This window comes from Nerophis lumbriciformis, linkage group LG30 (genome assembly GCF_033978685.3).
Source record: "Nerophis lumbriciformis linkage group LG30, RoL_Nlum_v2.1, whole genome shotgun sequence".
Classification (NCBI taxonomy): Eukaryota; Metazoa; Chordata; class Actinopteri; order Syngnathiformes; family Syngnathidae; genus Nerophis; species Nerophis lumbriciformis.
Genome location: NC_084577.2, coordinates 29760087 through 29772586, shown reverse-complemented (window position 1 = coordinate 29772586; position 12500 = coordinate 29760087). Strand labels below are relative to the sequence as shown.

The 12500-nt window shown below is 37.8% G+C and overlaps 1 protein-coding gene across 2 annotated transcripts in view; it reads right to left on the bottom strand.

The window, feature by feature from the left end:
* Nucleotides 1-12500, bottom strand: part of naalad2 (N-acetylated alpha-linked acidic dipeptidase 2) — a 57435-nt gene that overhangs the window by 25047 nt on the left and 19888 nt on the right. For both annotated transcript variants that reach the window (XM_061925881.1, XM_061925882.1), the window contains 4 exons: nucleotides 9261-9366; nucleotides 4755-4848; nucleotides 4589-4684; nucleotides 16-101 (listed from right to left, as the gene is read on the bottom strand). In XM_061925881.1, the coding sequence (XP_061781865.1) occupies nucleotides 16-101; nucleotides 4589-4684; nucleotides 4755-4848; nucleotides 9261-9366 (382 nt within the window). The remainder of the gene's footprint in view (nucleotides 1-15; nucleotides 102-4588; nucleotides 4685-4754; nucleotides 4849-9260; nucleotides 9367-12500) is intronic.

Here is a 12500-nt window from a genome sequence, read left to right as displayed (position 1 = left end):
ACAGCTGGGTGCTACCTGGCTCCAGGGCCCCTGGAATCCTTCCAATGACGTTGTAGATCCTAGTCACCTGATTGTTGGTGTAGATCTTCATGCGCACTGACCTGCAGCACACACATTCACACGTCCATCAACACATCCACCAGAGATGTTCACCCCTCAAACTTTCACCACTGAGAGCCACACACTCAAACACCAAACCATGCAGAGGCCATTTTTATATTTTTCATTTTCAAAACCAATACAATATATACATTTTTTTTTACCTTTAGGAGTCCCCTCAAGTTTGGTCCCGTGTCTCAGTCATAAAACTGTTAAAAATAACTGATATACTCATTTTTTTGGTCACCGCTTAAATCTCTACATCACCTTTAGATCTATATGTAGTGCGCGCGACACCTTTCTGCGCGCTCTCTGTGTACTCCTGGCATCTCTCCTCGCGCTGTCATGTTTCTTTTTGGCACTTTGGGGGCGGGTATGCTTAGACGGCCCCTCCTTTCTGATTGGCTCTGAGCATTTTTCATATGACCAATCATTCTCCAGCGTAGCAACGTTGTAGCCATCTTACCTCGGACATCTAGCCTCAATCATTACATTGATGTCAATGGTACATGTACTACTTAAATTACCATAACTTGCTCGATTTTCGACCAATTTACAAACGGTTTGCCTTGTGACAAATCTTATTACATGTAGATATGACATAGGATGCTGTACCTGTTGAAATGACCTCTTTCGCTTTAAAAAAAAATGACTTAATCGTGCAACATAGTTGTGTAGGGTCAGTGTTAGTCAGTTCTCTGATTATTTTAAACTGTTTCAGAATACATTATTAAAAGCTATTTTTAACATTTTAAAAACAAAATTCAAAGATTATTTCATTAATTTTATGGCTGAATCAAAAGAAATTCCATAAATTAGAAAACAAATGTTCAAGAAGAAGTGAAAATATAAAATAATGTTATTGCTGGTGGACCAGTTCTGGCTGAAAGATGTGATTATGGTGTTTGTTGTCTTATTATTTATTTGGGTCACATTTTGTATTACCCTGTATTGTGTTTATGTGGTATGAAATAACCTTCATCAGCGCGCAACATTTTTTTATCCACTTCTTCCTCGGTAAATCTTGATACATATTGACGATGACCCGCCCTGCTATACTTCTGATTGGCTCTGAGCATTTTTCAACGTTTTTCGCCTGACCAATCAGAAAGAAGGGGCCGTCTAAGCATACCCGCCCCCAAAGTGCCAAAAAGAAACATGACAGCGTGAGGAGAAATGCCAGGAGTACACAGAGAGCGCGCAGAAAGGCACCGCGCGCGCGCTAAACGGCACCACGCGCGCGCAAAATGGTGTCGCGCGCGCGCACGAAGTGGAAAATCAGCGCGCATTAACAGTTTTTATGCGCTCGGATTTTTGGCACTAATGTGACGCCATACAACTGGTGCCTCGTGCTTGGCATCGGTGCTATAAATAGCCTTGCGCATGGCATTCGGAATGGCTCGATAGGAAGTTACGGGAAGCAGTGTCGATCGTCATGGTTGTTACGCGATTTTGTGAATAAAACTTTAAAAAAAAAAAAAAATTTTTAATTAATGAAAAACCGTATTTTTTATCACTGCAACCGTAACCCGGAATAGGTTGATGAAAACCGTACTAATTACGGGAAAACCGGAGTAGTTGGCAGGTATGCAATATCATAACATTGATTTTGATTCATTATTATTTTTGGAGTAATGACAGTTTTAAAGAAAACAACTTTGTGTTATTAGAGTCAACATTGCAACTTTTTCTCCTTACTTTTCACGCGTTTACTCTTTTATTGCACTTGATTGAAATGTTTAGTTGAAATAATAATAAGTATAGTTAATGTGCCGCACAAGCGATGGCCGCACTTTGGACACTAATGTTGTTGATCAAGTCCAACATTTCACTGAGTTATGTCAAACAAATGTGTGGGAACGTACCGGTAGTCTTTTCCAAAAAACAGGAAGTACAAAGCCGCCATTGTGCTTCTTTTGGCACTTTGCCACTAGCTCATTAGCAAAGCGCAAACGAGGAGTTGACACAAGCACATGGATGTTAGCGCGGTGGAGGGGGGGGATTACACGGGAATCAAACTGTGCAAACTGCAGTCCGTAGCGGCACAATCGTTAGCATTTTTAATATTAGCATGTTTTTTTTTTTTTCTCAGGTAAATATCTGAGTGTCAATTATTTTCTAACATGACAAATGATACCTGTTAGCATGCTAATGCTAGCAAGCTAGCTTTTTTTCTTTTAGATAATTTAGCAGGCATATACAGCCAAATTGTGGTACTTGATGCATGCTAACATTAGCAGGTTAGCATTTTAAACAATATTTTCAGGTACACACCTAGAGTAATGTATTTTGGTATTTGACGCACATTACACTTAGCATTTTAGCACATTAAGATTAGCATGCTTGGTTTTTTTTAGATAATTTGACAAGTATACACCTTAGCATCAAATATTTTGTTACTCGACGAATGATAGCATGCACATTTTCTTGAACTAATTTGTATGCATATACAGTTAAATCTTGGTACTTGATGCATGCTAACATTAGCAGGTTAGCATGTTAAACAATATTTTCAGGTACACACCTAGAGTAATGTATTTTGGTATTTGACGCATGTTACACTTAGCATTTTAGCACATTAAGATTAGCATGCTTGGTTTTTTTAGATAATTTGACAAGTATACACCTTAGCATCAAATATTTTGTTCTTGATGAATGATACCTGTTAACATGCACATTTTCTTGAGCTAATTTGTATGCATATACAGTTAAATCTTGGTCCTTGATGCATGCTAACATTAGCAGGTTAGCATTTTAAACAATATTTTCAGGTACACACCTAGAGTAATGTATTTTGGTACTTGACGCATGTTACAGTTAGCATTATAGCACTCTAAGATTAGCATGCTTGATTTTTTATTTATTTTTAAAGCTAATTTAACAGCGTCAAATATTTTGTCACTTGATGAATGATACTAAATTTGACGTGTCTACCTCGGTTAAATCTTGGTACTAGCAAGTTAGCATTTAAAAAAAAGTTTTCGGGTACACACCGAGAGTAATATATTTTGGTAGTTGATGCATGTTACAGTTAGCAGTTTAGCATGCTAACATTAAAATGTTGGATTTTTTTTGCCAATTTGTGGTACCGTATTTTCCGCACTATTAGCCGCACCTAAAAACCACAAATTTACTCAAAAGCTGACAGTGCGGCTTATAACCCGGTGCGCTTTATATATGGATTAATATTAAGATTCATTTTCATAAAGTTTCGGTCTCGCAACTACGGTAAACAGCCGCCATCTTTTTTCCCCGTAGAAGAGGAAGTGCTTCTTCTTCTACGCAAGCAACCGCCAAGGTAAGCACCCGCCCCCATAGAACAGGAAGCGCTTCTTCTTCTACTGTAAGCAACCACCCGCCCGCGTAGAAGAAGAAGAAGAAGCGCGCAGATATTACGTTTCATTTCCTTTGTGTGTTTACATCTGTAAAGACCACAAAATGGCTCCTACTAAGCGACAGGTTTCCGGTTCATGAAAAGACGCAATCTCTCCATCCGCACACGGACTACTATTTCACAGCAACTGCCTAAAGACTTTCAAGAAAAGCTGGCTACTTTCCGTGCATATTGTAAAAACAAGATAGCTGAAAAAAAGATCCGGCCAGAGAACATTATCAACATGGACGAGGTTCCACTGACTTTTGATATTCCTGTGAACCGCACTGTGGATACAACGGGAGCACGTACGGTGAATATTCGCACCACAGGGAATGAGAAGTCATCCTTCACTGTGGTTCTAGCTTGCCATGCTAATGGCCAGAAACTTCCACCCATGGTGATATTCAAAAGGAAGACCTTGCCAAAAGAGACCTTTCCAGCCGGCGTCATCATAAAAGCTAACTCGAAGGGATGGATGGATGAAGAAAAGATGAGCGAGTGGTTAAGGTAAGTTTACGCGAAGAGGCCGGGTGGCTTTTTTCACGCAGCTCCGTCCATGTTGATATACGACTCCATGCGCGCCCACATCACGCTGGTTTTTAATATATTATTAAAGTTTGACTGACCTATCTGACTGTTTTTTTGACATTCCTTTAGCGCAGTTAGATGCGGCTTATAACACGGGGCGGCTTATAGGTGGACAAAGTTTTGAAATATGCCGTTCATTGAAGACGCGGCTTATAACCCAGGGCGGCTTATGGTACGGAAAATACGGTATTTCATTAATGCTAACTATAAGCATGCTATTGTTACAATGCTAGCTTTTTTAGCTCATATTTTTTGTTAATTGACGCTATCTGTCCAGCGTGCTAATTGCTAGCATTTCAGTTTGTCTTCGGCTCTTCAACATTCACACACAATTTATACCGAAAATGCATTTTTCGAGTTCTTAGGAAAAAAAAAAAAAATATATATATATATATATATATATATATATAGTACTGGTTTTGTATGCAAAAACTAGCAAAAAGGGCCCCGCATCCTTTGATTTGTCAGTCTGTGGCCCTCAGTGGGAAAAGTTTGGGCACCTCTGATCAAAAGCAAAGCACCCACTGGTTCTGGAAATCCTCCGTAAAACCTGGTCCGATCCGGTAGGAGACGTTTAAGGCTCCTTTCCAGTTGTCTGGTGGAATGGGTCCTCCCATGTTCCTGTTGTCACAGATGGCGGTTTAGTGGCGGACATTACAAAGTGTGAGCCGCATCAAAGGGAACTGAATACTTGAGGAGGTGAAATGCATCATGGTAGCCAATGGGATGCACAGGAATGCTGGGAAGTCCAACTCCATCCTCAAGTCGGGATCTGTAGATATATTCTAAAAGGAGTACAGAAAGTCGGTAAATCACAAGCAAAAACTGCCGTATTTGCCACACACACTACATTTTTGAGAAAAAAATATTTTCCATGTATAAGCTGCAGATATATACTTTGTGAAATGAGTTATTTACACAGTAATATTCTGTAAATGTTTATTTCCAAACGGTGTCTGTAACAGGGCAGTAAAACGGGTGATCAAACAAAACAGAAGTCGTCGTTATGGACCCGCTAGCTGCGCAAGCTAGCTCTCCGATCAGCTAAACCACAGGTGTCAAACTCAAGGCCCCGGGGGCCAGATCTGGCCCGCCGCATCATTTTATATGGCCTTTGAAGGCCTGGAAAAAATATGCGTCGTTAAGGTACCTTATCTTTGCTTACTAAATAGAATAGAATAGAATAGAAAGTACTTTATTGATCCCTGGGGGAAATTCAGCACCACAGTTCGCTATCTATTATACAGCATTATTCACATGTGAATAATATAAATACAGTCTATTATACAGCATTATTCACATGTGAATAATATAAATACAGTCTATTATACAGCATTATTCACATGTGAATAATATAAATACAGTCTATTATACAGCATTATTCACATGTGAATAATATGAATACAGTCTATTATACAGCATTATTCACATGTGAATAATATAAATACAGTCTATTATACAGCATTATTCACATGTGAATAATACAAATACAGTCTATTATACAGCATTATTCACATGTGAGTAATATAAATACAGTCTATTATACAGCATTATTCACATGTGAATAGTATAAATACAGTCTATTATACAGCATTATTCACATGTGAATAATATAAATAGAGTCTATTATACAGCATTATTCACATGTGAATAATATAAATACAGTCTATTATACAGAATTATTCACATGTGAATAGTATAAATACAGTCTATTATACAGCATTATTCACATGTGAATAATATAAATACAGCCTACTATACAGCATTATTCACATGTGAATAATATAAATACAGTCTATTATACAGCATTATTCACATGTGAATAATATAAATATAGTCTATTATACAGCATTATTCACATGTGAATAATATAAATACAGTCTATTATACAGCATTATTCACATGTGAATAATATAAATACAGTCTATTATACAGCATTATTCACATGTGAATAATATAAATACAGTCTATTATACAGCATTATTCACATGTGAATAATATAAATACAGTCTATTATACAGCATTATTCACATGTGAATAATATAAATACAGTCTATTATACAGCATTATTCACATGTGAATAGTATAAATACAGTCTATTATACAGCATTATTCACATGTGAATAATATAAATACAGTCTATTATACAGCATTATTCACATGTGAATAATATAAATACAGTCTATTATACAGCATTATTCACATGTGAATAATATAAATATAGTCTATTATACAGCATTATTCACATGTGAATAATATAAATACAGTCTATTATACAGCATTATTCACATGTGAATATTATAAATACAGTCTATTATACAGCATTATTCACATGTGAATAATATAAATACAGTCTATTATACAGCATTATTCACATGTGAATAATATAAATACAGTCTATTATACAGCATTATTCACATGTGAATAATATAAATACAGTCTATTATACAGCATTATTCACATGTGAATAATATAAATACAGTCTATTATACAGCATTATTCACATGTGAATAATATAAATACAGTCTGTTATACAGCATTATTCACATGTGAATAATATAAATACAGTCTATTATACAGCATTATTCACATGTGAATAATATAAATACAGTCTATTATACAGCATTATTCATATGTGAATAATATCAATACAGTCTTTTATACAGCTATATTCACATGTGAATAATATAAATACAGTCTGTTATACAGCATTATTCACATGTGAATAGTATAAATACAGTCTATTATACAGCATTATTCACATGTGAATAATATAAATACAGTCTGTTATACAGCTATATTCACATGTGAATAATATAAATACAGTCTGTTATACAGCATTATTCACATGTGAATAGTATAAATACAGTCTATTATACAGCATTATTCACATGTGAATAATATAAATACAGTCTATTATACAGCATTATTCACATGTGAATAATATAAATACAGTCTATTATACAGCATAATTCACATGTGAATAATATAAATAGTCTATTATACAGCATTATTCACATGTGAATAATATAAATAGTCTATTATACAGCATTATTCACATGTGAATAATATAAATACAGTCTATTATACAGCATTATTCACATGTGAATAGTATAAATACAGTCTATTATACAGCATTATTCACATGTGAATAGTATAAATACAGTCTATTATACAGCATTATTCACATGTGAATAATATAAATACAGTCTATTATACAGCATTATTCACATGTGAATAATATAAATACAGTCTATTATACAGCATTATTCACATGTGAATAATATATTTACAGTCTATTATACAGAATTATTCACATGTGAATAATATAAATACAGTCTATTATACAGCATTATTCACATGTGGATAATATAAATACAGTCTATTATACAGCATTATTCACATGTGAAAACATAAATACAGTCTATTATACAGCATTATTCACATGTGAATAATATAAATACAGTCTATTATACAGCATTATTCACATGTGAATAATATAAATACAGTCTATTATACAGCATTATTCACATCAAATATTACACTTTGAAATATTTTTGGGGAAATATTTTATATTATATTTTGTGTTGTTGCCATAAAAAAAATATTTTATTTAACAAAAAGGGCATACAAATTTAAAAACTATATATATATATATATATATATACAAACCCTGTTTCCATATGAGTTGGGAAATTGTGTTAGATGTAAATATAAACGGAATACAATGATTTGCAAATCATTTTCAAGCCATATTCAGTTGAATATGCTACAAAGAAGTTGGGAAAGGTGAGAATAAATACTGATAAAGTTGAGGAATGCTCATCAAACACTTATTTGGAACATCCCACAGGTGTGCAGGCTAATTGGGAACAGGTGGGTGCCATGATTGGGTATAAAAGTAGGTTCCATGAAATGCTCAGTCATTCACAAACAAGGATGGGGCGAGGGTCACCACTTTGTCAACAAATGCCTGAGCAAATTGTTGAACAGTTTAAGAAAAACCTTTCTCAACCAGCTATTGCAAGGAATTTAGGGATTTCACCATCTATGCTCCGTAATATCATCAAAGGGTTCAGAGAATCTGGAGAAATCACTGCACGTAAGCACCTAAGCCCGTGACCTTCCATCCCTCAGGCTGTACTGCATCAACAAGCGACATCAGTGTGTAAAGGATATCACCACATGGGCTCAGGAACACTTCAGAAACCCACTGTAAGTAACTACAGTTGGTCGCTACATCTGTAAGTGCAAGTTAAAACTCTCCTATGCAAGGCGAAAACCGTTTATCAACAACACCCAGAAACGCCGTCGGCTTCGCTGGGCCTGAGCTCATCTAAGATGGACTGATGCAAAGTGGAAAAGTGTTCTGTGGTCTGACGAGTCCACATTTCAAGCTCTTCAACATGTTAGCATATTAGCTAATGCTAACGACGCATGAAAACACTACTACAGACATCACACATGGGACGGTTTTGTAAGTAAGAATTGATTTAGATATATTGTAAAAACTTACAAACGCTGCTTGGAGTCATCAACGAAGAATCCATACTAGTAGAACCGCTATGGACGGCTAGAAGACTGAATGACACTTCTGCACTCGACAGAAAGGGGACTGCAGCAGCCGCGGTGAGCCAACTCGTCCAAAAGATGGCGCCATAGCATGAACAATGAAACACCTTCTCAGTGTATTTGCTTGTTCGTTTGTTTTTTCACTTTTTATTACGGCCATCAGCGGAGAAAAATCCATAAATTATAAGCCGCAGGGTTCAAAGCGTAGGAAAAAAGTAGTCGCTTATAGTCTGGTATTTTCGGTAATCAGTGCTCAGCACAACTTTAACATGCCTTATAAAAAGTAAAAAACTTTTGGATACTATTGTACAAAAACTATTACGGCTGGGCAATATGTCTAAAACTGTATCACAATATAAGTGTTTTATCTCGTCGATACCAATAATTATTACTACCAGACAGAACGGCACTTCTACTTCCGGTTCAGAGCTTTAAAAAGCAGGAAAAACTTGTAGACATTAACCTAGCAGCAGCCCTCGCAGCGAGCGAACTAGTCCAAAAGATGGCGCCATAGAAGAAAAATCCATAAATTTGCCGCACATTTTTTATGAGCCAGAGGCTTCAAAGCGTAGGGAAAAAGTGGCGGCTTATAGTCCGGAGTTTACGGCACACAGTGTACTCGCACCTTTAGCTGGGTAGCCAGGTGTGAGCGGGTCTCCTGCTCCGTTCATGTTCATGACGTTTCCTCTTTGAGCACCGCCGCCTGGAAGGTTCCAACCTTCAGGGAAGGGCTGCACAGAAGACAACACAGCAGGAGTTCTAAGTACTTACGCTGTGGTCTGGAACAAAATGGCACACACGCAACTATCAGAAATGCAGCCAATATTAGAGGTGGGGGTGATGATCTATTTTTAGATGCATTGCAATTCGGACATGAACGATGATGAAATCGATTAGTAAACTTAAATAACCGATAATCGATTTATTTATTGTAAATAAAGAAATGCCGTTTTTAAAATGTGTCTGACTGCAGCAGGCCACTTAAGAGATCCTACCAACTCCTTTATTTTAGGGCTTTAATGTTCCAGTTTTGCACACATTTCTATTAGTAGAGTAATTTAATTACCGTATTTTCCACACTATTAGCCGCACCTAAAAACCACAAATTTACTCAAAAGCTGACAGTGCGGCTTATAACCCGGTGCGCTTTATATATGGATTAATATTAAGATTCATTTTCATAAAGTTTCGGTCTCGCAACTACGGTAAACAGCCGCCATCTTTTTTCCCTGTAGAAGAGGAAGTGCTTCTTCTACGCAAGCAACCGCCAAGGTAAGCACCCGCCCCCATAGAACAGGAAGCGCTTCTTCTTCTACTGTAAGCAACCACCCGCCCCCGTAGAAGAAGAAGGAGCGCGCGGATATTACGTTTCATTTCCTTTGTGTGTTTACATCTGTAAAGACCACAAAATGGCTCCTACTAAGCGACAGGTTTCCGGTTCATGAAAAGACGCAATCTCTCCATCCGCACACGGACTACTATTTCACAGCAACTGCCTAAAGACTTTCAAGAAAAGCTGGCTACTTTCCGTGCATATTGTAAAAACAAGATAGCTGAAAAAAAGATCCGGCCAGAGAACATTATCAACATGGACGAGGTTCCACTGACTTTTGATATTCCTGTGAACCGCACTGTGGATACAACGGGAGCACGTACGGTGAATATTCGCACCACAGGGAATGAGAAGTCATCCTTCACTGTGGTTCTAGCTTGCCATGCTAATGGCCAGAAACTTCCACTCATGGTGATATTCAAAAGGAAGACCTTGCCAAAAGAGACCTTTCCAGCCGGCGTCATCATAAAAGCTAACTCGAAGGGATGGATGGATGAAGAAAAGATGAGCGAGTGGTTAAGGTAAGTTTACGCGAAGAGGCCGGGTGGCTTTTTTCACGCAGCTCCGTCCATGTTGATATACGACTCCATGCGCGCCCACATCACGCTGGTTTTTAATATATTATTAAAGTTTGACTGACCTATCTGACTGTTTTTTTGACATTCCTTTAGCGCAGTTAGATGCGGCTTACAACACGGGGCGGCTTATAGGTGGACAAAGTTTTGAAATATGCCGTTCATTGAAGGCGCGGCTTATAACCCAGGGCGCCTTATGGTGCGGAAAATACGGTAAACTGTTTTTTAATGCAATGCTTTTTTATAGTTGCAAGTGATAAAACGCTTATTTAGTGAAACAAAAAGAAAAACTGCATCAGTAAATACAAATCAAATTGTAGCTCCTAAATCGTTATCGAATCGTGAGTAGCCCAAAGATTCCCACCTCTTGCCAATATTACATACAAACATACTTGCCAACCCTCCCGGATTTTCCGGGAGACTCCCGAAATTCAACGCCTCTCCCGAAAACCTCCCGGGACAAATTTTCTCCCGAAATTCAGGCGGACTCAGGTCCTCATGGGTTTATTGTTAGGCAGTTTCATTAACGTCCTCCCAGCGCGGCGACAACACACAACAGCAGCAGTCACGTTTTTGTATACCGTAAAGCAGTTTGTCTGCCGTAAACAGCAATGTTGTGACACCCTTAAACAGGACAATACTGCCATCTGGTGCATTTGATGAAAGCACTTTTGTGCGTGCCACACAGCAATGCATCATCAGAGAGGGTGTTCAGCATGGTTAGAAAAATAGTGACAGAGAATAGAACAAGGATGGACAATTCAACCCTTAACTCAACAATGAGTAGATGAGTGTTATGTGTGTGTATATGTGTAAATAAATGAACACTGAAATTCAAGTATTTATTTTATATATATATATATATATATATACATATACATATACCGTATTTTCCGCACTATAAGGCGCACCTAAAAACCACAAATTTTCTCAAAAGCTGACAGTGCGCCTTATAACCCCGGTGCGCTTTATACAGTATATGGATTAATATCACGATTCATTTTCATAAAGTTTCGATCTCGTAACTACGGTAAACAGCCGCCATCTTTTTTCCCGGTAGAACAGGAAGCGCTTCTTCTTCTACGCAAGCAACCGCCAAGGTAAGCACGCGCCCCCATAGAACAGGAAGCGCTTCTTCTTCTACTGTAAGCAACCACCCGCCCGCGTAGAAGAAGAAAAAGCGCGCGGATATTACGTACGTTTCATTTCCTTTGTGTGTTTACATCTGTAAAGACCACAAAATGGCTCCTACTAAGCGACAAGGATCCGGTTCATGAAAAGACGCAATCTCTCCATCCGCACACGGATTACTATTTCACAGCAACTGATATTCCTGTGAACCGCACTGTGGATACAACGGGAGCACGTACGGTGAATATTCGCACCACAGGGAATGAGAAGTCATCCTTCACTGTGGTTCTAGCTTGCCATGCTAATGGCCAGAAACTTCCACCCATGGTGATATTCAAAAGGAAGACCTTGCCAAAAGAGACCTTTCCAGCCGGCGTCATCATAAAAGCTAACTCGAAGGGATGGATGAAGAAAAGATGAGCGAGTGGTTAAGGTAAGTTTAAGTTTACGCGAAAAGGCCGGGTGGCTTTTTTCACGCAGCTTCGTCCATGTTGATATACGATTCCATGCGCGCCCACATCACGCTGGTTTTAAAATATTATTAAAGTTTGACTGACCTATTTGACTGTTTTTTTGACATTCCTTTAGCGCAGTTAGATGCGGCTTACAACACGGGGCGGCTTATAGGTGGACAAAGTTTTGAAATATGCCGTTCATTGAAGGCGCGGCTTATAACCCAGGGCGCCTTATGGTGCGGAAAATACGGTATATTGTCTTCTCCAAACCTCTCATTAATCTACTTGTTCATTTCCTGTTCATAACTCCTTCTGTAACGTGCTTCCATTTTCACTTCTTAAACTCTCCTAAGCACTTTTTGAGTTGTTTC